The 25363-nt window shown below is 42.8% G+C and overlaps 3 protein-coding genes across 3 annotated transcripts in view; 2 read left to right on the top strand and 1 right to left on the bottom strand.

The window, feature by feature from the left end:
* RSU1 (Ras suppressor protein 1) overlaps positions 1-25363 on the top strand; it is a 356063-nt gene that overhangs the window by 257875 nt on the left and 72825 nt on the right. Inside the window, exon 9 of the transcript XR_003436034.1 lies at positions 19256-19361. The gene's annotated coding sequence lies outside the window, so the exon portion shown is untranslated. The remainder of the gene's footprint in view (positions 1-19255; positions 19362-25363) is intronic.
* On the top strand, positions 997-11129 carry C1QL3 (complement C1q like 3). Its single transcript, XM_027121965.1, has 2 exons — positions 997-2537; positions 8560-11129. The coding sequence occupies exons 1-2, from the start codon at positions 1950-1952 to the stop codon at positions 8737-8739; spliced, it is 768 nt and encodes a 255-aa protein (XP_026977766.1). The 5' UTR covers positions 997-1949; the 3' UTR covers positions 8740-11129.
* PTER (phosphotriesterase related) overlaps positions 11337-25363 on the bottom strand; it is a 30259-nt gene continuing 16232 nt past the window's right edge. The window contains 3 exon segments of the mRNA XM_027121966.1: positions 11337-12176; positions 18486-18512; positions 18514-18618. Coding sequence (XP_026977767.1) covers positions 11966-12176; positions 18486-18512; positions 18514-18618 — 343 coding nt within the window. The 3' untranslated portion in view covers positions 11337-11965.

Here is a 25363-nt window from a genome sequence, read left to right as displayed (position 1 = left end):
TCCGTTGCTCCTGAATATGCAAAAGTATGATGTACGAATCAATTCTACTTGTTTATTTAAAGCCCTTCTTGTGTGTCTTATATATTTGTTGGTGGGATACCTTGCCTCACAGCTACTCCGGGGGCTTTCCGTTAATATTATAAATCCAGCCTGTTCCTTCTCCTGTTTGCCACAGCAGATGGGAGCTCTCCTCTCTCATACTTTGCTTCTGTTCCCCCTCCCCCAAGACACACGCGGGAGATATGCTCCTAAACTTACAGGACTCTTTCTATACCTTAGGAAAATATCTTGCTCAGTACTTTGGTGAAAGCTGCTTGCTTTATCTGAAGACTTTTGAAGGCATCTTGACAAGTGCCTATTTCTCATGCCTGTGGCACCTTTAAGTGAATGCAGCTTAGGTCAGTGGCTGAATCTCCTGAAAGGCTGCTAGAATTGTAAGCCTGTAAATAAGTGTTCGTATGTATACACCCACCATCTGCAGCGTTAGTAGAAAGAAGCAGCCCTTCCCCGCTTTGATGCGGTGGGCACGTTCATTTAAATCATTGAGAAGCGGCCTTTGTCTCTTCAACACACCTTACTGTTCTCTGGGAAACATCTTATTTCATTTTGGAAGGCTGGTGAGGAAAACCATAAGGTTAAAAAAAAAAAATCACATCTACCATCTGGAAAATTCTAGAGGGCTCTCCTTATGTTAAAAGTGGCATTTTGAACAAACACCTGAAACGCTGATGGTGGGTGAGCCATTAGAGAAATGCTGTCGACCCAGCCACCCTCCTTTCAACCTTCAACTGCACCCTCCGACTGGGGCTGCAGGCAGTGGGGAAACAGGGGACTTAGGTGTGACTCTTGAGTGCTGAAGGCTACAGCACGTCTGTCTCACTCCCCACCCCCATCTGTCCAGCGAGAGCGCCGCCATCGGCTGGGCTCAGCAAGGGAGTATTCAGAATCTCACTGTTCATCCATGTGCAGAGGGTGGGGGGAGAAGAGAGGCCGAGGGGGGGAAAAATCCCACATTGTCAGAGTAATGCCAAACTCCCTTTGAGTGGGATGAGAAGAGCAGATGCCGCAATGAGATGCCAAAGCGGCTCCCCTTCCTCTGCGCCTTGGGTGCCTATAAATTGCTCCGGCGCGCGTTTGTCAGCCTCCTCTTCTCCTGGCAGGTGGTACCCAGGCAGAATTCTGCGTTCAGTCTCTCTCTCGCTCCGCTCCCGGCGGTGAGGCGCTCGCCGCTGCCCGCCAGCCCCTCCGCTCCAGCCCGGAGCCTCCCCGAGTCGCCGGTGCCCAGCGCCGCCGCTCCGCGCCCCCGGGGGGCGCCTGGCCTGAGCTCGCACGCCCGGCGCGGGGTTTGGGGGATGCGCATCTATTAGAGTTCTGGTGGTTGCCGAGGAGGAAAAGAAGAAAACAAAAACAAAAAAGGCAGGAGGAGGGCGATCCCAGCGAGCGAAAGAAGAGGAGGCAGAAAAAGGCAACTTCAGACGGAAAGTTGGTGCGAACTGGCGCAGTCGGCAAAACCGGCAAAGTCGATCGCGGGCGGCGGCGGAAAAGTGTGAGCGGCCCCGGCGAGCGCGAGGGGCTGCGGCGGCTCTGCCCTCCCGGGGGCCGCGCCGGCGCCGGCGGCAGCCACAGGTGCGAAGGGGCTCGCGGGCGGCGAGAGGGCGCCCCGCGCACCCCACCCCCTGCTCGGGGACTTGCGCGCAAGTCGCCGGGCGTCCGAGCTCCCTCCCCAGCCGCAGCCTCGGCTGGGGGGGAGCGAGAGCAGGCGAGGAGCGGCCGGCGCGCGCGCCCGCCCAGGGGACTCGGGGTTCGCAGGGGGCTGTTTTCGGCTCTGAGGAGGTCCCCGCCCAACCTTCAAAATTTTGTCCAAAAGCAGACAAGAGGATCGCCCCGCGCTGAGCCGGCTGGTGGGCAGCAGGAGGCGCCTGATCGCCGCCGGGGCGCTGGGGGTGGTGATGGTGCTTCTGCTGGTCGTTCTCATCCCGGTGCTGGTGAGCTCGGCCGGCACGTCGGCGCACTACGAGATGCTGGGCACCTGCCGCATGGTCTGCGACCCTTACGGGGGCACCAAGGCGCCCAGCACGGCCGCCACGCCCGACCGCGGCCTCATGCAGTCCCTGCCCACCTTCATCCAGGGCCCCAAAGGCGAGGCAGGCAGGCCCGGGAAGGCGGGCCCGCGGGGGCCCCCCGGTGAGCCCGGGCCGCCGGGCCCCGCGGGCCCGCCGGGCGAGAAGGGCGAGCCCGGCCGCCAAGGCCTGCCGGGCCCTCCCGGGGCGCCCGGCCTGAACGCGGCCGGGGCCATCAGCGCCGCCACCTACAGCACGGTGCCCAAGATCGCCTTCTACGCCGGCCTCAAGCGGCAGCACGAAGGCTACGAGGTGCTCAAGTTCGACGACGTGGTCACCAACCTCGGTAACCACTACGATCCCACCACGGGCAAGTTCACCTGCTCCATCCCGGGCATCTACTTCTTCACCTACCACGTCCTGATGCGCGGAGGGGATGGCACCAGCATGTGGGCCGATCTCTGCAAAAACAACCAGGTGAGCGCGGGCAGGCGGCGGGGAGGGCGGGGAGGGAGCGCGGGAAGGTGCAGGCGAGAGGGAGGAGACCCCGGGCACGGGGGTGGGAGCCCGCGGAGGAAGGGCGCGGCAGCCCCGCTCCCGGGAGCCGAGAGCGAGGGGCAACGCCGTTCTACCCCGGGAAGGCTGGGGTCGTACGCCAAAGAGCGCCCGGCGGCCTGGAGACTGTGGTTCCCGAGCCCGGGACCGGCACTTGGTGCGCGCGACCCCCGAGGGGTGGAAGCCGGGGTTCGGTCCCCGGGACAGTTAGTGCACCGCGGGGAGTCCCGGAGCAGCGAGCGACCCCCGGCTGCGGGGTTCTCAGCCGTGCGGGGTCACTGTCAGGCCCTGGCGGGGATGGGAGGGCTGGGGGAGCCAGGAGTGGGCGTGTCAGGGTGACAAACCCGGGGGAGAAAGACCGGGGCCCAAGGGAGAAAGAAGGGGCGCGGAGTGAGTCCGAGCCGGGCGCGTCCAAGGCCGAGGCAGAACCGCGGGGCCGGCGGTCGCAAGGTCCCTGCGGCGTCCCAGACCCGGGAAACTCACAGATAGTCAGATTCGAGATGCAAAAACTCTGCTTTAGATTTCAGCTGAAGAAGGGGGAGATGTAATGAGTGCTGCTAACAAAAGGAAAAGTTGAGACTCTGGGTTTGTGCCGTAAAGCACGCTCGCAGACACAGAACCCAAACTCCACTGGCTGGAGGCGGAGGGCGCACGGGCAGGTGGTCGGGAGGCCGGGCGGAAGAGCCCAGCCCCGGGGCTCTGGGCCTCACTGCCAGCGAGCCCCAGGGCGCCTGCGTGAGGGTCTTTCCAACCCAGCCTTTTGCTCACAGGCGGCAGTGGCCTTGGCCTTGGCTGTGAAATAGCCTCAGATCAGCCCTCGGCCAGAGGACCTGCTCTCCTGAGCCGAGATGACCGGCGCTGCCACAAGGGCCACTGGTCTGCAGTGTTATGCTGGGGCCACTTCCCCGTTTGCTTGAGAAATTCGCGGTCATTGCAAAACCAAAGTGTGTCCCATCTCTTCATCGGGGGAGAAAAATAATATTTGTAATTACCTCAAAGTGTAATCAGACCCTCTGCAGGCGCTGAATCAGCAGCCGCTGGGGGAGACCTTGCAGCCTGCAGTCTGGGTTGAATGCCTGGGCTTCAACTTTGCTTATTGGGTGGTCCAGGGAGTGCCCCCCCACCCCACCCTGCCGTGGCCAGCTGTGATTTTACAAGGGCTCTCCGGCTTCAGGTCACTTCTCCCTCGAATTCAGACCTTTCTAGCTGTAACCCAGGTTTCTATTAGCAACATTAAAAGCAGAATTTATTCCAAAGTCCTAATTCACAGTGTCAGAATTCTTCCAAAGTGAAAGACAAGTACCCTAAACGTATAAGAGGAAGGACAAAATATCCTGTCCCTCCCGCTACCTACCACCCCTCACTTCTAAAGGAATTCAGAAGTAAGTAGCTTAAGGGACCCTAAGGTCACATAGAACAAAAAGAGGAAAAATGGCCACCAGGAGGCACTGACAGGGTTGTTTATTATAGTTCTTATACACGAAAATAATATTAAGATAAATAAAAATTATTCACAGAGCAGTGGGACGGTTATAGGTAAATGGCTAAAAAGGCCATGATGCACTGTACCAAAATAGAGCTATTGTGTCACCCTAACAAAATGACTTGTGAACAGCCCCTCAGCAGGCAGTGATGAGGCACCCATTTATTTACAAATTGGCTGTCTTCTGACTCAGAGGTTACGTCTGGCAGATACTGTCAGGCTGGAGAGATTGTTTTCAGAGGTATTAATTCAAATAGAATAAGATTCAAGTTTTATCAGTGTATAAAAGCACACTTCTTTAAGTATGTGGAAATTGCAACTGCATGAAAAGCTAGGGAACAGTACATTTCAATTAGTTTAAATGTTGATGCTGAGGCCCAGGTAAAGATTCCAAGGAAACCATTCCATATACGTTTTCTGTGTGCATTTTGGTTTTTTAAAAATTTTTTCATTGTTTGGAGTGTAGCATGCGTCTTTGTATCATCCTAGCATGTACATTCTATGAGGATGGAGGGGGAAGAAAAAAAAAAAAGGCACAACAGCTGACCTTAAAATGTCTCATGCTTTGCATTGGCATATTAAGCTGATACTTCTACAAAAGGTGAGCAACAAGTTATTCAGAAAAGCAAATATAGTAGAAAACGATATATTTTCTAGTTCAGCACAGACTGTTTTGCAAAATGGTTATTGCAATATTACTGTTAAGGAATTCTATATCTAGAATAGAACTGTTTTGTAAAGTCTGGTCTGCAGGCGTTGCAGATGAGAAATCTTTACAAATCCTTTTTTAATTAATATTGAAGAAAGAGTTTTTCCTTGATTTTCAATTTTGCTCTTGTCTGATCACTTCTTAGTTGGCAGGCAGTTCCCCCCTCTGAGCTGACCTAATTTGTTTTCATAAAACAGAAACTCAGAGATCCATGTCAGCGTAATGTTCTATGGATTAAGTGGATTTGGGAAGCACAGAAAAATTAAACTAAAAATGCAGTTCACTCTAGGATAGAGGAATGCCTCTGGACGATAACCACATGAGAACCATTTTATTTATGCTTTGTGTTTGAATGCAGGATCACAGATGGAAACATCAAAGGCCAGTAAATTAACCTGATGCGCCACTTAACCTTTTGTTTATGATTCCACAGAAGTACAATGAGAATGAAATTATGAGAGCATCAGTAGCGATTAATTAAATTAGCAAATGTTACCATAAATATTGTCTCTAATGACAAACCCTCCCTAATAAGATAACGCTAAGGCCGCATAGCCTATTACATTCTCACAAACACAGCACTAAAAGGACCACGGTTCTCAGATTCCCCAGAAAACCATCAACCTAAATTTAATCTTACCATGTCTAAAAAGCCCATGACAGTGCATATTAAAGGCAAAAGTTGGACTCAGATAGCTTTCCATAGAGACTGGAAATATTTTTTTAAATGTTTGTATACATTTAGCAGGAAACCTGAATAAAAAAATATTGCTATTTGAATCCAATCACTGTAATACCACTCTAATAAGCCAGTCTAATAAAAACTAAAACTGGCTTAAGGTTAGAACTATAAAATAATTAAAGACTAGTTTTTACTCTAAGAATTTATTAGTTATGGCACCATTGAACATGACATATACTGGAAACAAGACAGTTTGCGGGCTGTTATTCATTTATTAGCAAGATTAATGAAATGTCAAATGAATTATCTTTTTAGGGGCTGTGAAACGTGCACCAAAGATCAGCAGAATCTAAATAGTTAACTTACGAGATGGAAAGGTATTAGAGTACATTTAGGTAGAAATGGGTATATCGGGCTAAGGAACGGATGCATCATATCGTCAGAGAAAAGGCTGAAATCTGTGTACATTTAGGAACCTGAAAATAGCCTCCAGGGTGGACGCATTACTTTCCTCAATAGTTTGATGGCTTAAAGGAAGAATTGTTGGAAGTTACTGGGCTGGATACTACAGCTTGAAATTTCAAGTCCCATTATACCTTTAGAGTGTGATCAGGTGAGCAGGCATGCTAAAATCACGCAAGGTACTCTGGAGTATGGCAGGTATTTTAATTGGGAGAGTCTTATGGTTCAAATCTTAGAGAATCACTTTCATTAAAAAGCAATCACACTGGCTTTATCCAACAAAGGAAGTGAAAACCATAAGGGTAACCTTCCAGTCTGTGGGATCGTAATAATGCATTTGCAGGGTTTTGTGGTAACACCTACTGAATAAAAATGCTAACAATTTTGTGGGCTCGTGGTTATATCCCACGGGATAAAAATTGCATTTTATATATATATATATATATATATATATATATATATATATATATTTAAGACTGTTTTCTCTAAATCAAGTGATTTTAATGAACCCCAGTTCCCAAATGCCCTCATGTAGAAAACAGTGTTAAAACGTAATACCCATAGAACTTAATACTAAATACCTAAAGCACCAAATAAAAATGTGTGTCTGGTTATTAATCATAGGTGAGAAGTATATCATAGATTGATAATTAGTTAATATATTACTAATATAGCTAATTAGTATTTTATATTTTAATTTTTCTCACCCATTAAAAATCCACACATTAAAAAAAAAAAATCAGGTCCTAAGAGTACGGTTCTTTCTCCTTGTAGATTTTTTTTCCCTGGGAACTAATGACTAGATGAAATTAATGAATCAAAGCATCCAACTCCTATACACGAGTGATTAATTCCTAGGAAATATTATGACATTAAATTGTATTATTACTTAATGGTCAAAACAGATCAACTCACCAAGTCGGTGTATACATTTAAGTCAGTGCTTGTGAGCACAATTATATTTTGCTTTCATTTTATTAGTGTCAGCGCAATGTTAAGAAATTCTGAATCTTTTAAGCCCTTTTCTCCTTTTGCTATATGATAGCCAGGAATAAATTTTTTAAATACTACTCAAATTACTTTACAAGTTCAGCAGTGTCAAAGAGTCTTCTCCTTTTTTAACATTTCAGCATTAATGTGAGAACGTACCACATGAAAATTTAATTTGAAAACCAATCATTTAAATTTTGATGTCTCATTTCTCTCATTTTGCCAAGTGATAAAATCTCACATACTGCACCCCAAGTCATGCATTATTACGTAGTGCAGGTTTACAAAACCACTAAATCACTTGCTGTGTTATTCGGAGAAATATCATTACAGTGGAAGAGAAACAAGCCACAAAGTAGATGTTTTGCTGAAATAAATCAAGTACACGTCTGCCTATTGAGAAAATTTTTTCCAAGTCAGAATCAAAATAGAGCTAAACGGATATGAAGCCTAATTGGAGTTGAGGATGTGACAGAATGTCCATATTACTTGATATGATGGGTGGGCAATTGGACTGTTTGCAAATGTCTGTCAGCTCACTAATGAGATCACGGGCTCAACCTGAGTGGATTAGAAGCCAACCTCCATCCTCAAAGCAAACCACACGTTTAGAACCACCTCAATATGAAAGGGTATTCAATGAGATCATTCAAAAGAATTTAGAAATTTTAGAGACTTCAAATTATAGAAATGTAGTTCCTTCTATAACTTGTAGATGTGTTGAAATTAAATAGCTTATTTACGTACACACATCACAATTAAGCGATAAAAAGGCACAAAGAGAAAAAAGAACTCTGAAGACTTTTAAACCAAAGATGTTTCATTGAGTTAAGCTTTGGGTACAGGGGCTTCTCCTTGAATTAGATTTCGAAAGCCCAAAATCGAAATGATTTTTCTTTTTTGCTTCCTGTATAGTAGAGTTACAGGAGCGGGATTTCTTTGAGTCTGTACGTACTGTGGATCTCAGTTTTCTAATAATCATGGGGACCAACAGAAATTTGGATTGAACTTCTGCACTCAAACAGCTGGTTAGGATACTGCTGCCTGGCTTTCATTAAAATGCAAAAAAGTGGCCGTTTCAAGAAGTGATTGGGCACAGAGTCACAAGGAATTAGAAAAAGTCATGATTTAGGAAGAGAATAGAGTGGTATGCCTTGCTTACCACATATAGTAAAAAGAAAAACAAAGACTGTTAGAATCACCTTCACGAAAGCACTATTTTCTCCTTTCCAATAACATAGTTGAAACTGTTACAAAGATATCCTCATAAAGCCCCAAGGCCAAGGTGGACTTGGCTGTGCTAAATTCAGTGCCATGGCAGCCAGTCTGCTTATGATGCTGTGTGAATGACAAAAAAAAAAAAAAGAAAGAAAGAAAGAAAAGAAAGCCTGAGCTTTGTGACCACCTAGAGGGGTGGGATAGGGAGGGTGGGAGGGAGGGAGACGCAAGAGGGAAGAGATATGGGGATATATGTATACGTATAGCTGATTCACTTTGTTATAAAGCAGAAACTAACACACCATTGTAAAGCAATTATACTCCAATAAAGATATTTTTTAAAAAAAGAAAGCCTGAGAATTCTCTCTTACAAATTCTAATTCTTGTCTGTTTCACGCAGGTGCGCGCTAGCGCGATCGCCCAAGACGCCGATCAGAATTACGACTATGCGAGCAATAGTGTGGTTCTTCATTTGGAGCCAGGAGACGAAGTCTACATCAAATTAGATGGTGGGAAAGCCCACGGAGGAAACAACAACAAATACAGCACATTTTCGGGATTTATTATCTATGCTGACTGATCATGCAAAAACTAAGCTTATTACTCTGAGTTTGGACACTGGATTCGTGTGGCTAACGTCAGTGAATCGAGGACCCCAGGGGATGCCGGATGCGGGGCGCCTCAGCTGTGTGTATGTGGGGAATTCAAATGCTACCTGACTCACATCTGTATACTCAGAAACATTATGTAAAAAAAAATATTAAAAGCAAGATAAGCAGATGTTGATCACTACCGCCAAAGCAAATATTCCTATTGTTCGTGTCGATGTGAATGAAGTCCTATATAGATCACAAATTTTTATAGAAAAATCTAAGACACTGAATTATTTCTTCCATATATATGATACTTTGGTGTACTGTGATCTTGCTGCTCTTATCCATATGTCAGCTTTGGTTCTTGTGAGTTTACCTGCTTATTATGATACTCGGGGTCCATTCATAGTGTAGGGAAGAATGATTTTTACCCTGCAGGAGGAGGTCTCATTGACATAATGCTGCTTTGTCCCCAAAGAAATTGTCTGCCTTGTACTCCTGTTAACTTTAGAGCTAGACCTGGGAATGATTCAACTTTAAGCCTTAACCTGGAATTTTCTGGATTTGAGGGAATTCCCAAGCCTGTGATCATGTTTCACATTCTTTTTCTTAGGAATCTTCTTTCCTCTCTTTTCGGGTGATAGTCTTTAAAAGTAGAGATTGAACTTGTATCATAGGATTACCCTCTAAGTGTGTAAATGTGTAATTACGTATGGTATTTAGAAAAATCCCCCTGTGTCCAGTTTGTCAATAGAATGCATTTAGGTTTACTTGGAAAGTCAGAGAAATTTATTCTTTAGTGTTAAATCAGACTGAGGCTTTTGCCTTCTTTGGAACAAAAGATTATTCGTAACCCAACGCATATAGGTTTAATTTGCGCTGGTGCATGCGTCACCAAGGGGACACTAAGTAAGGCCTTCAAATAGTTACTACAAGTCATGGCCTGAGGTTATTTCAACGTGAACAATTTCACATATAACCAATACGACAATAAAGTGTATATATTTTATACAAATAACCTGCTACATATATATATGTATGTGTACATATATATATGTTAGATGAAATATATGTATGGCTTCAGACCATAGGCACAATGGCTGTATAGCCCCAAAAATTTAACTTAAAGAAGTGTACGTGTAGGCACACACACAAACGTGTATAAGTTATTTGACTTATCTTGGATTGAAATATATTTTGGAAGACAAAAATATATGAAGTAGCAAAATAATTTAGATGACTTCTAAGAATTATCCAGAAAATTAAATTTTATTAGGTTAAAATGCCCCGGAAATCATGTGTCTGTAAATTAGGTCTGTGGCTTCTTTATTACCATATGCCAATCAATACTTTCACTGCGTTCTGTGGCCGACTGTTACTGTTAGGACTGCAGAGATGAAGTAGCTGTCCTTTGCAGTGTTTATGAAATATATGCATTTGAATGAGCAACGTTTTTCTTTTTTCTCAGGTGGACCGAAGCTGACAGTAAAGTAGATTTTGAGAGTAGTGCAAATCCTTCCTCTCCGGTTAAAGTACACTGCCAAAAGCCATCTCTTTAATCTAAGAAAAAGATTTAAAATGCATGTTGATACGTCCTAACTATCAGACAGCTTCCACTATTACAATGAAAAATCTGTTCCACTCTCAGGTGCCTTTGAAGACTCTTTGAGAAGTAGATTTCAAAAACAGAGATTGAAAAATCTGCCTGTTTTACTGGCGAAGGACATTTGCATTTTTTTCATTTAAAGGAATTAGTTTGTTCTGTTTGGCTCATTCCTCTTGGATACTTTCTGTTCTAATACACAGAAAGCTTGATCATCGTTGATCCATGGAAATATCTTTTATTTAGCCAACCTCAACTTTCCAAAAGAGTTATGCCTGGTGTTCCCATCTGAATGTGCTGTTTGCTTGGTTTAAATGCCTTGGTCTGAGTAACTCTCATGATTTATATGATTAAAAACATGTAAGCCCGTTTATCAAGAATAATGGCTAATTCTATTTGGCCTTTCTAATATGTAAGATAACTCATAAAGGAATTGCAGTGGATTTTATTTCCATTTAACAATATGTCTTTATCAAAGAGGAATTAGCAGTAAGGGTTTGGAGATTTTTTTTTAGGTAACAAATCATAGCAAAGGATTCAACCAAAAGATTAGCTTATAAACAGCAGAACAGGTCAACTGAGAGTTTTAAAAAGGCTTTATTTACACAAAACATCAGGGCTGGGTGTCTTTTAAAGAGTTGGCTCTAGAATCAGACTGTCACTTCTAATAGATCTGACATTTTCTTCAGATAAGTAAGCGTTATTTTCTCTGTTCAGGCCCAAGGAAAGACAAATAAAAGGTAAAGGAAATAAAGAGAATATACATAAGGCAAACATTTCTCTTTTTTTTTTTTGCATTCTATATTATTAATTAAATTGTGGCCTTTGTTACTATAAATGTAATGATTCATTAAACTATATTATGTAATATATTTTGACTTTTATGATTGAATTTTTCTAATTGAGTACTATGTCTTGTGTTCATGTCCCCTTGTACAAATTTTTCAAAACACAACAAAATTTATAGGAAAACTGGATACCAGAAAGCCACAGGCAACAAAACTGATGTATTATCAGTATATATAGATAGGTGAACAGCATATAATTAAGCTTCCACAATATTTTTACCATTGTGAGTTGGTAATTATATTACAGTATCTTTTGAAAAAACAGTCTCAAAATTTAACTCCCCTTGCTGCAGAAGCTATTTTGTCGTGCCATATCATTCATTAAGCATTAATTAAAGGACAGCAGGATAATTAGTAGAATCATCAATATTACAGGAAACATTAGATTGCTCCAGAAAGGGGTAATTTAACTAGAAACACTTTAAATTTTCTCATGCAGTGCTGGTGACAGATTAAGAAAACAAAACAAAAGGAAGCAAAACTCCACTAAGGGGATGTAGACTGTAAATCGTTGTTTGGATATGGGTACTTTTGTCTTTATTTTGTTAAGGAAAAACAATAGGGCTTAATTAGGCTCAGTAACTCCCTAAAGGTACAGATGTAATAGCCAGTTTCTGAGAAGGCGGAAGTCTTCTAATTCTCCTAAAAAGGAAATGCTCTGTCAGTCCAATGTAGCTCTGATTAATATCTCACAGTGGGTTTGAAATCCCTGTCTGTTCCCTGCAAGCTTTATACTCAAGGTATGAATTCAGAACAACCGTCCTATTTGAAAGTTAGCCATTGCTTGGGGTTCTCTATCAGTATCTTATCAAGTGCAGCCTCAGTTATGCCTCTAAACAACATTTTAGGAACAATGTTGGTAGGTATATGAGAATAGCCGTGACCTCCGTATTTCGTCAGCCGATGCTTCGTGTGTATGTCATGTGCCATCAGAATCCGACCTTCATAGCCCTCATCCACCAGAAGACGTACCCTGTGAAAAATGTTAACTCATTATATGGCATCGGTCTCACGTTTACAGTTTTCAGGGTGCCTTAAACTTTTTACTCATAAACCTATTGTGTTGTCATAAAGATACCGTCTTCCCTTGCGGCACGTGTCCTGGGAGACCCTTAATAAATATTGTGTGGTGATGATAAAGATATTACCGCACCCTAGTAGGAACATGATCCTTATTCCCTGCACACAGAAATCCCCAGCTTGTGATATTTATGACGATGCCTGGCAGTCCTGCATTAGACACAGCTTCTAACAGGATGCGCCAGTTTGCATAAGTGGCCACTTTAGCATTTTATTAAATAACTTTATTCTGGATTTGTACCCAGCTCTCCATTCTAAAATGCCTCGCTTAGTCGACCCATTTTTCAGATTTCATTCTCTCTGTCTCTCCTTTTTCTCCTAGCAAATAAAATCAACGACTGTTTGTGATTAAAATAGGGAAACAAAAGGAATCCTTGTACAAGTAGAACATTCTGAGAGTAAAATCAGTTGGTTTGAAAATGAAGGGCATATGATGAGCTTGATAGTTATTTTTAACTATCAAGTTAAAAATTATTTTTAACTATTATTGAAGTATAGTTGGTTTACAGTGTTGTGTTAATTTCTGCTGTACAGCAAAGTGACCCCATTATACATATATATGTTCTTTTTCATATCCTTTTCCATTATGGTTTATCACAGGGTATTGAATATAGTTCCCTGTGCTATACAGTAGGACCTTGTTGTTTATCCATTCTCTGTGTAATAGTTTGCATCTGCTAAACCCAAACTCCCAATCCATCCCTCCCCCACCCGCCACCCCCTTGGCAACCACAAGTCTGTTCTCTATGTCTGTGAGTCTGTTTCCGTTTCGTAGATAGGTTCATTTGTGTCATATTTTAGATTGCTAGTCATTTTTAAAAGGTCAGTTACGGTCCCTCTGCGCTATTCCTTTTGAAGCCGATGGGAATTTTGACTTAGTAGTAGTCTGGGAGCATTGGATTAAATTGGCCAATAAAAATTTACTCTTTCTTCCTTCCATTTCATTAAGATTGCTATAAATAATGAGCTGTTCCTTTAAATTTATAGTCAGTTGACTACAGAATGGCTTCCTGCCTATTGTCTAAACATCTAATCCTCTTGGCTTTGTTAAGTGCTGTAATCTGTAATGTGAGTCGGTCACCTCTGACAGCCACCATCTGTATAGGTCTGGACCCTGGGCAGTGTCTGCCGTGACTTCCATGGGTCTCTGATGGCAGGAGATGCAGCTTGGAGACCATGGCTGTTCTCTGGCATTTTCTGTCTTGTCTTGTCGATCCCTAGATTTCCAAATGGATCTAGATGGATGGGTAGCGCCTTCCGCCAAGGGCTAATTATTTGAAAGGTATCTTTTTTGTTTCAGTAGCATTTCTCGGCATTCTAGTGCATGAGTCATATTTAATAACTACTACAGCAAGCAAAATGTGGGCCACTGCATCAAAAAACTCGAGCACAAAGCCTTGCCCTCTGAGAACATACATTTTAAAAGAAATTACACTTCAAGATTAGATCTTATATTTGCAGGCCAAAGGAATGCCAGAAAAGAGCCAACCTGGGTGTTTTGTCTAGAAATCTGCATTCACATCACACGTACCTCATGTGTGTCCTAAGAATACTTAGAGTGCTGGCTGTGCCACCACCATTATTTGCTTCTTTCTTTCTTTCTTTTTATTGAAGTATAGTTGATGTACAATAGTATATGTTACAGATGTACAGTATAGTGATTCACAAGTTTTAAAGGTTATACTCCATTTATAGTTATTATAAAATATTGGCTCTATTCCCTATGTTGTACAATATACCCTTGGAGCTTATTTCATACATAATCGTTTATACCTCTTAATCCCCTACCTCTGAATTCCCTATATGCCTACCTACCCCTCTATAGGGGTAGGGCATTACCTGCCTCTCTAAGATTTGTATAATGTCCAAAAGTCCTGATCTGAAGTTACTTGTGGAACGAACTCTCTTTAAGGGAATTATTTAAGGCAGTTATATGATCGTTTATGAAAAGAGAGAAAGATTTGACAGATGCATGCACAGTGCTGAAACGTAGTGTGACAAACCTTGATCCGCAACTGAAAAGGAGTATCACCTTACAGGAAATTTTAGGGTACACTTTCCCCGGTGTATTTTCTGAGCATTTCTCAACATTTTTGTCTCTTTTCCTTGTCTGAGAAAAAGAGATATCTTATTACTACAGAGGCACATTTGTGTAAACAAATTCCTGTAAGAAGCCTGTGTCATATCCTGAAGCACAAAGCCACTGAATTGCGCAGTAGTATGGAAAGATACTCATTTCAAAATGGGAACCCTTAGAACTCATTAAGTCAAGAATCTGGAGACTAGTTATCTCATGAGAAAGAGAATGTTCTGGCTCTAGACACATAATTATATCCTGACTATCAGGAAAACTGCCTGGTCACTCCTAAAATAAGAGATCGTCTCATATGCTGCGCCATTGTGTAGAAGAACAGTATTTAGAGAGAGACCGCCAGAAGGAAGGAACCAATACAGAGGAGAAGACAAAAAATCACAGTAATTATAGCAATACAAATGAGTTCGTGTTTTGCAAACAAATATTAGAGAGAGACTACAAAGTGTGAAAAGGCAGAGATATAATAAGATTGAGAAATGGAGCATAAGATTGAAAACAGGTGTTAGACACAGAATTTCTGGTGCTGAAAACCAGAGGTAGGCAGAAGCGTGCTTCTCTGTTCTTGCACTTCAAAGCTTTGAGATTACTGAGGCTCAGAGAAGGACTGCTGATGAATGATGAAAATCAGGCGCCCAGGAGGTAGGGACAAGGGGATACACACACAACCCAAAAGTCATTTAGTAATTACCGTGAGCTGTACTTGAGTCCAGGGACTTACTGCATGGTTTTAATTTACAAAGATTAAGGATGCGTACATACACAGATACATAGATATACACAAACACACATGCACATATATATACTTTTTGATGTATTTCCGTACATCTAGAATGTTTACATTTAGCTCAGTGAAAGCTCATATCCCCATAGATATCTCCCTCTGCAGATTCCCTCTTTTATTTCAGGTCTAGGAGTGTCATGGAAAGCATAGGGATGGAGAAGATAAAGCTCACTGCCATAAACGGGCTTAGAGAAACAAAGCAGGTCCTGGGAGCAAACGTCCTATTTCCAAAATGAATTGTAAAACGTGTGTTGAGGGCATTCATCAGGAAATCATGGTTTTGAGGTCATGAAAGATGAGGAAGGTCTACACAGCACCCCGTTTTAAATTCCAGAGAATATTCACCTCTGAATATGGTCCAAGCTAGTAGGACTCTTAGGAAACCTGTTTGCCTGTATTGAGTGGTACTCCTGGGCAAGGAAATTAAAATCCTAAAACAAAACCAACCAACCAACCAATAAATCTGTTTATCAAAGAACTGGTTTGAGTAGTAAAAACACAAAAAAAAGCCCTAGGGATTCTGGTCAGAACAGTCCAAGCAGTTTGCTCGTGTAGAGCTGAGTGTCTCCATATTTATATACAAAACTACCGTAACGTCAGTCAACTCTGTCTGATGATATTAAACTTGAAGCCTGTTTTACTGTTAATAAGCTCATCAAGGAGGTCTGCCAGTACACAGGGACAGTAGAAGGCATACGTGTAAAGATAGGCTTCCCGGGGGAAAGACCCTAAGGCTGTCTGAGCTGTGGCCACTGGCTCAAGACCTCCCCATCAGACCCAATGTACATGTGTTCAACTCCTGCTGCTTGAGCCCCACAGTTTCTGGACATCACTTCTCTGCTCCAGTTTGGCTTTTACTCCCATTCCAACCAGTTTTCTACAGTCAGAACCCTGTTCTGCTCCGTGTCGCCGTGGAGAACGACTTCCACTCAACCTTCCTTTCCCCACTCTGACCAGGAGTTCCATCCTTCTACTTTTTCGCTCACCTTCTTCCACTATCTGTATTCACCCATTTGCTTCAAGCATCCAGGGATTTTCCCCTGCTGTGTTATTCCTGGACATCTCTCCATCTCTCTCTACACTTTCTTCCCTCCAGCTTGGACCTCGTGACCCTCATCTCAACCCCTCTGTGGTCCCCCCAATATCAACCACGTTTTTCAGACAGAATCCCACCCCTCAAGCTCTCTGTCTCCATCTTCTACTTCTATTCGCAAAATTTCTTTGGTCCTACTACCAAAACACAAAACATTTTTTAGGAAAATAATCACCAAATCATGGACATTGGTGCCAGTGGACAGTCATGCAGTCATGATCTCTGGCCTCCACTGGGTCTTCCACACAACAGTATCTCTCATTCATTCACCATCCACTCCCAGCCTTTATCCTCCTCTACAAGGTCCTGCCCTGAATCCGTTCCTTCCTTCTCAGGAGATGACCGTGTCTCCTTCACAGGCGCCCTAGAGATCACACGGGACCATGTGTCCTCAGTTTCCTGTTCCTCTCACCAAAACACCGTTCTGCACTCACTCCATTACCTGCCGCACCTGCTTTCGTTTCCATGGAGAAAGTATACCTCCTTTCAACCAACTTCCTATTTGCTGCCCAGATTCCATCTCTTTGTCTCCTCAGGAGCCTTCCTCTGTATCTCTTACCTGTCCAGATTTTTTTTCAGTTAACATTGACGGACCACTTCCATAGTCTATCCCAGACACTCAGCTAAAAACCGCATATTTTATTTCATATAAATTCTATAATAACCCTGTAGATTAGGCACCACTTCCCTGGATTCATTCTCTCTGTCCCCTAACAAAACCTTCCTTTGGTCCTGTCTGGACTTCTAGCTCCAGCGCTCCAGCCCTGCTTCCCTTTACTATCAAGCTTCTTGAAAGAGTAGCCTCTGTCCTCTTCGTCCCCTTCTACTCGTTCCTCAAGCCTTTTCTGCCAAGACTGCACTTATTGACTGAAATAAAGACTTCCTGGGCTTCCCTGGTGGCGCAGTGGTTAAGAATCCATCTGCCAATGCAGGGGACACGGGTTCGAGCCCTGGTCCAGGAAGATCCCACGTGCCACCAAGCAACTAAGCCCGTGTGCCACAACTACTGAGCCTACGCTCTAGAGCCCACGAGCCACAACTACTGAAGCCTGCGTGCCTAGAGCCTGTGCTTCGCAACAAGAGAAGCCACCGCAATGAGAAGCCCGCACACCACAACAAAGAGTAGCCCCCACTTGCAGCAACTAGAGAAAGCCCGTGTGTAGCAAAGAAGACCCAACACAGCCAAAAATAAAATTAAAAAAAAACAAACAACTTCCTGATTGTGAAATCCAATGGATACTTTTCAGTCTTTATCTCACTTGATATCTGCCACATATTAAGAGTGTTCAAGCCCTTCTGCTTTAAGTATTCTTCTCCAACAACTTTCATAAAAATGCATTTCTCTGATATTCTTAATGCTTTGAAAATTTCTCAACCTGTCTCTGAGGGTCTGTTCCTGAGTTCATCCCTTAAGTGTTGGCGGTCACCAGAGCTCTGTCCTCATTCTCTTCTCTGAGTGATCTCATTCATTCCTACGCTTCCAACTGTCACATGCAAGCCAACAATGTCTAGATTTATGTCCAAGTCTCTGTCCTGAGCTTCACACCCTTATCCCAGGGCCCCACCAGATAGCAACACGATATTCCCAAGATAAAGTCATCCTGTCAATCCCAAATCTATTTATCCTCCCACATTCCCTAACTTGGTGCATTCAGTCTTCATATCACCATGTAACCAAGACAAACCAGGTAGCATCCAGCCTTGACTCCGGAAATTTTCCACTTGGTTGCAGAGAATGACTTGTACAATTATTTGGATTTTATGTAATGTTTGACCTTTAGACATTATACTTATAGCCTGTACGTTGCAGTCACCTCTTTAGTGAATATTTTAAGTAAAGCATTTCAAAAATTAATTATAGGAGGTTAGGACCTCAGGTGTGGCCAACCTGAGAAAGAAACAGCTTACTTTGTTAAGAGTAAAAAAGAGGGAAATGTCTTTTGTTCTTTTATTGTCAGAGCAGAGACTGAGTATTGTCTGTATTTCTTATCAGCTGCCCATCTGCGCTGAACTAAGGCTTTGCGAAGCTTCTGCCTACTTAGACTGATTCATTTTCTCCTCAAAATAATATATAGAGATTTGCCTTCCTGAAACAGCATTGGTATATTTTTCTCTGCAAGTCCCTGGTCCTGCCTGCTTACTGTTTTCTGAATCTTTGCTAATACCCACCCAGATAAGAAAATCCAAAAGAGATGGTAAAAGGAAATACCATGAGGGATTTCATCATGTTTACCTTTCAATTCTTTTATTATCATTGGGCATCCGGGTTGAACTGATAATGGAAAAGTTCAGAACCAAAGAGATCATATTCCAAGTAACAGCCAAGTTGAGCCAACTCCAGTAGTTCCCTCTTGTCAAGGAGAGTCCTAGAGACAATGAGACAGACATATTGTTACTCTTTGTTTGTTTGTTTGTTTGCGGTACGCGGGCGCCTCACTGTTGTGGCCTCTCCCGTTGCGGAGCACAGGCTCAGCGGCCATGGCTCACGGGCCCAGCCGCTCCGCGGCATGTGGGATCTTCCCGGACCAGGGCACGAACCCGCGTCCCCTGAATCGGCAGGCTGACTCTCAACCACTGCGCCACCAGGGAAGCCCCATATTGTAACTCTTAAGAGCATATTTTCCAGGTACTTCCCTGGTGGCCCGGGGGTTAAGGCTCCAAGCTTCCAAATGCAGGGACGCCAATTTGATCCCTGGTCGGTCGGGGAGCTAAGATCCCACATGCCACGTGGTATGGCCAAAAACAAACAAAAAAACAAGAGCGTATTTTTCACATATACAGATTCAAAGTTTTAAGCACACCATGTACTGGAATGTAGTTGAAATCAAGTAAAAGAACTTTTAAGTTGGCTTTTATGATGTGACTATAAAATAGTTCAATTTGTTACCAGAAATTAGGGAGAATTCCCATCCAAAAGGGAGTTTTCCCATCTCAAGGACTTGGGAACTGTAGACATTTTAATTATGCTGCCATCTCCGAAACAATTTTGTAATTCTTTTTCAGAATTGTCTTCAGGATATGCTCCGTATTCCTTTGAAAATCCTTAGTGCGACTGCTGTGAACTGTGGAAACTATCAGAGGAAATTTGGCATCAGGACTGGAGAATTAGGTGAGTAATACTGATCTGGATAAAACAGGAAGCCAAGGTAAGGTAACAGGGCGATTTTCTTGTGAGGATCTGTTCTAAAATTAATTCCAAAGCATATGTGAATATCATTGTGATTTTTTTTAGAAAAAGGAGGGGCAATACTCCTACAGATATTTATGTTCTGGTGTGTTTATTTTTTAAACAGAATTTATTATTTTATGATAATTTTACGGCTATCGTCTCACTTCAGTAGAGATCATAGTAAAAATATCACTCTTTGTAAGACTGTGTAAATGAATGGGAAAAGGAGAAAAATATAGGATGAGTGCAGGCTACAGACAGAAGAGTTGAGTCTGGAACGAGTAGATTATCTCAAGAAATTGAGACTCTAACAAGTAAAAAGGAGGCCTAAAATTAACTCCCAAAATGCCATCGTAGAGATTCAAGCACAGAGAGAAATAGGAAAGAAAGAAAGAAAAAATCCTACCAGGAGGCAATATGGAAAAAATGTGAAGGAAAAAATACACCTCATTAAACATTGTGTGAAAGGAGTTAAGGACCTAGAGGAAGGAAGTGATTGTTTGGGATCCAAGATGGGCTTGGAGAAGAGTTGCAACGTCAGATAATCCTTGTCTTATTAGGGTTTTATCCATTCTGATATCCTATTACTTTGGCAATGCCAGGATGCAAGGATTAAAGCACTATTGTATGTCTATAAATCTGCTTCTAAGGGGTCAGAAGTATTTTCAAAGCCTCTCTTCCAAACCCTAGGAGGACCAATTAAGCCTCTGTGTCCGAGTGTGAGAGGGCTCTGCTGTCCTGGGCTGCTGCCGGAGAGTTGGTCTTGACCTTCACTCAGCCATCATATCGTAGCTGGCTCGTTTTTATTCTGTTCACCCGTTTAGCGTAACTTAGAGTTCACGATGTTGTTTAAGGCAGGGAGGCTAAAAACGTCTTTCCTTTATGCTATAAAATGCACATTAGCTCTGTGCTACCTTCTATTAATACCACTCCTTTTCTATCTTCTTACCATGGAGACCATTTTTGCTTCCAAAATTACTAGGCTAAAAGAATATGTGTTTTACTATAGTAAACATATTCTGTTTTCCCCAAAGAACCATGCTTAAAAATGAAATATACACAATTAAAATAACATAAGGGGGAAGAGATAAGTTTAGTATTTTTTTCCTTTTCTAAAATTTTTTATTATTTTTGTCTGTGTTGGGTCTTCGCTGCTGCGCGCGGGCTTTCTCTAGTTGTGGCGAGGAGGGCTACTCTTCGTTGAGGTGCACGGGCTTCTCATTGCGGTGGCTTCTCTTTGTTGCAGAGCACGGGCTCTAGGGTGCGCGGGCTTCAGTAGTTGTGGCTCGTGGGCTCTAGAGCGCAGGCTCAGTAGTTGTGGCGCACGGGCTTAGTTGCTCCGTGGCATGTGGGATCTTCCCGGACCAGGGATCGAACCCGTGTCCCCTGCATTGGCAGGTGCTTCTTAACCACTGTGCCACCAGGGAAGTCCCAGTGCTACATATTTTATCCTCAAAGGACATTTTCCAGAATTACGTTGACTTTGTGTGCACACTGTGTGTTTTAATTTTTATTTTGAAATGTAGTTCCCTCCCCGCAGTACCCTCAAAAACTGCACTTGAAAAATGGAACTTATCCAAAAAAGTAAGAAAGGCTTAGTTTGTGGAGGTCTTCAATCAGTAGCTCAAAGCATAACGACATATAATAGACAGGATTTGACCATTACAGGTATTTTGGATATTTCTAATAATATGCTCAGAGGAGGAGAAGGAACTATATTAATTGTGACCATTGCTTACTTTCTTACTAGGAGACTTATGTTGCTCTAAGCCTCTTACAAATACTAAGTGGCACATATTAAGGGTCTTCTATAATGAGGTCCTCTCTCCTGAAGTTCAGACCTGCATGCCTAATGGCTTGCCGTCTCTACTTGGTTGTCTAATAGGCAACTCAAGCTTAACATGCCTTGAACTAAACCCCTCATGTCCTGCCCCAAACTAGCTGCTCCAACTAAGTTGATGGCAACTCCATCCATCCAGTGCTCAGGCCAAAAATCCTGGAGCTTTGTCCTCTTTCTTCCTCTGAGTCACTCTACATCTAGCCCATCAAGATAGACTTTTGGTTTGACTTTCAAAATAGGACCAGAATCCAAATACGTCACCACCTCCCCTGCTACCCTCCTGGTCCAAAACACCATCTTCTCTTGCAGGATCCCTGCAATAGATTCCCAAGTACTCTCCCTACTTCTCTACCTTTCCTCTGTTACAGTCTTCCAATACAGCAACCAAAATCTATCTACACACCTAAGTCAGATCAGGTCTCTCCTCCCCTCACAACCCACCAATAGCTCCCCATTTCCCTCCGAGAAAAAGCCAGGGCCTTAACCGTGGCCCACGAGGCCCTGAGTGATCTTCATGGATGTGGTCTTCCAAAAACCTCATCTCAGAGAGGGCTGGGGAACGTAGGCATCTAGATCTCCAGATGTCAATTATATATAAATCCTGCCTGTATTGGAAATGTTATCGGAAGAATGGTACCGTAGGCAGGGATCACTTTCTAGAGGAAGACGAACATGTTCAGTAAGATTCATCTACACATGGAAGTTTCAAATGTAATCCCTGGGAATTCTTACCCTGTAGAACAGCACGTAGAAAGGAGTGTGTCTTTGAGGGAAATGGTCCCTCTGTAAAACACTCTTAAAAATTTCACAGTCATATGTAGGCGAGAATATTTCAGAAAAGAAGCAGTTAAGCTGATTTTGACCATCAGGAGAATGCTGTTTAAAAAGGAGGCAGACAAATTTGCTGTCATTAGAAAGCCAGGATAAATACACACACACACATACATACAGGTATGTACATACATACATACATACATATTATTATTATTAGTGACATTTGATGATGTGACACACCCTAGATAACTGAACATTAGTGTGAAGGCAACTAAGATATGAGTGCACTTAAATTCTCCCTATTGAAGGAGGAAACATAGTATAAAATCCATGGGGAAAAGTAGGTCAATGATCAGACATACTTTTCAGAAGACAGCCCTGAAAATAAAATGAGTTTGGTATTAGATATTCATGAGGCGGTAGGATGGAGAAGTAGGTGAAGCAAGAAAATAAAACAATAATCCTCAGGCAAAATAAACGGCCCTGTCTCATTTAATCTTTACAAAAACGACATGAGAAAAGTATGATCATCCCCATTTTATAGATGAGGAAACTAAGTCTCAGAAAAGCTTGTAAGTCTCAACTTCCCAAAGGTGGTGAATAAATGCAAATTGCGTTCGTCTTCAGAAGCCATGTTCTTAGACCCTGCGGCCCCTTTTGTGATGACAGCATTCACCCGCCTCAGCTGCTCCATTCCTTACGTCAGCACTTACCTATGGAGAAAAACACCCCATCACAAAAGCATCTCACCTTGCACCGTGAATGTCTAACAAGGTGACTTAACTACATTAAACTGACATTCAGCTGGATGACTTCCAGGGATTGTCAAGGTGCTACTGAAGTTGCGTTTATGCATGTGAATTTTTTTTCACTTGGAGAAAGAATTGACCCCAGATGTCAAAATGGTACCAGGGGAAAATGTACTCTGCCTGACGTCTGTCAGAAGAGGATTAAACGGAGGTCCTGCCCCTCAATGATCTCATAGCACTTCTTATAAGAGCGAAGGTGTCAACCGCAGCCAGTTTTCCTCATTCCATATTCTATATCCATGAATAATTATATTCTCTCTTATTCCAGTCTTCCCCAGCCTTTAAGGTATATATCTTTCACCTCTTGCCCTAAATAGTCAATGAGGTGACTCTGAGATGCAGAAGAGCTACTGCATTTCACACTGGAGAAAGTCCCTTCTTCCAGGTGAATGAAGTTGATTGCAATGTCATTTGTAAAATGTCCTGAGATTTCCCAAGAGGAAGATGAGGTGCTCGAATCAGGTATTTGTTCTTGTTATTCACGCTATATCATTCTTTTGTTGCATGTTTGACACTTTGGCTCTTCAACCAGTAAACAGATTCTCTCTATGTAAGGAACGGGCTTATATTTATGACACATATATTGCTATTGACTAAGAAAATGGTTCTCTGATGCCATTTGGCTATCTTTGTTTTCAGAATATGGTTATCACGTACATACATGTTTTAAGGCCAGTATTAAAACGCAAGACAGTTGGTTCTGTTTTTCAAACCTCTTTATATTCTAGATCTGATCCAAGAGCTGAGGGGTGTAGTTTAATGTCAAAATGCACTCTGAGTGGGAACAAGGAAGTCTGTGTGAAGAGATAATTTAGACAAGGAGCTTTGCGCTCTCTGGGAAGCGAGAACTAAGAAGCAGAGGAAAGGATATAACACGTGGTGTTATCAAGATGATGACATTACCTAACATTTGTCTTGGGTTTTTATAGTTTCAAGATACTCGCAAATACATGATTTCATCTCATACATTCAAGCACACCTTCATGAATTAATGCAGCCAACATCTACTGTCTTGTGCTGTCACCTACCCCGTGCTAGCCTTTGTGCTGGGATACTCCTATGAATAAGAAATTTAAGCTGCTGTCTCAAAGAACTGAAAGTCTAGGGAAGGAGCCAGATATCTAAATTAATAATTACAATTAAATGTGTTGAAAGCTTTTTATAGTACAAAGACATACAAAGTATTATGAAAGAATAATGAAAGAGGTGACTCCTTTGAGTTGAGTCTTGAAGAAAACTATTTAGATGTAGGTTGGTGGGGTTTAAGTGTCCGGTGACGGATGGATGATCCAGGAGAACACCTATTGAGAGGTAAAAGAGCTTGTCATTTCTAGAAGATAAGGCTGTAATTTATCAGAGCTAAAGTGCATGAGGGGAGACGCTTCTATCCATCCATCCATCCATCCATCCATCCATCCACCCACCCACCCACCCATCCATCCATCTAATAAGAAATTGTTGATCATCTACTTACTACGAAGTATGAGCTGGGGAAAAAAAGACAAATAATACAGGGGCTCATCCTTCAAGAAGATCAGTGTCTGTTAGGGAAAAGAGACATGGAAACACAGAATGGCTTTTCAGACCTTACCAAGTCTAAGAAAGTACTACTAGGAACTGGGTTGACACAAAGAAGGAGATATCAAACACTGCTTGGCTCATCCAGGAAAAGCTTCATAGAGAACAAAATCTCTGATGAGTTGTATATTGAAGAAAGACTCTGCCTAGTAGAGCAGAGAATAGGGTATTTCCACCAGACGGACTAGGTTGGAAATAGGTTACTCAAAGTCACGGGCAGTGTGGCTTTAGCCCAGATTCTGCCTATGCACTAGAGAGGGTGGGAGATGAGATGGAGAGATGGGTGGGGACCAGATGACCAAGATGTTTGGATTTTGTGCTGAAGGTGACACAGAACCACTGAAGGATCGTAAATCGGGGTGGGGGATGTAATCAGATGTGTGTTTGCAAAGATGATGGCAATTTGGAGGCTAGATTAGGGAGCAAAGCTAAGGGGGTGGTTCCTGTTTGGAGACAATTACAGTAGTTCAGGCGACAATGAGGACCTGAATTAAGTGAACAACAGAGGAATAGATCAGAGGGGCTGTATTTGGAGATCTTAGTGTCGTAGACAGGTTTTAACATGTGGGGCTGCAGAGGGGAGGGGACTTTAGACTAACATCTGGGCGAATAATACTGTCATTGACCAGAATAGGGCAAGAAGGAAGAGTAAGCGGTGGGACACGGTCTCCATGGTGACAGAAGTTTAGAAGGAGAATCAAGGGCCTGCCACGGGCAGTTCATTAGATGTTGGCATCATTAAATGCTACCACGAGCATGGAAAGGGCAGGTTCTGAAACTCATAATGAACTGGTGAAATACTGATGCTGCATATGAACACGGTTGCAGAAATGAAGAAACTGAAGCTTGGGTCTCTTAAGTGATCAAGAACCCAGGAATTCCAGGAACTCCTAGGCTAGTGCACTTTCCATGATACTGTGCAGTGACTTTGTTGGAATTCA

This window comes from Aethalodelphis obliquidens, unplaced genomic scaffold, assembly GCF_003676395.1.
Source record: "Aethalodelphis obliquidens isolate GAN/ISIS:26980383/991018 unplaced genomic scaffold, ASM367639v1 scaffold23, whole genome shotgun sequence".
Lineage (NCBI taxonomy): Eukaryota > Metazoa > Chordata > Mammalia > Artiodactyla > Delphinidae > Aethalodelphis > Aethalodelphis obliquidens.
This window is presented reverse-complemented; position numbering and strand designations above follow the sequence as displayed.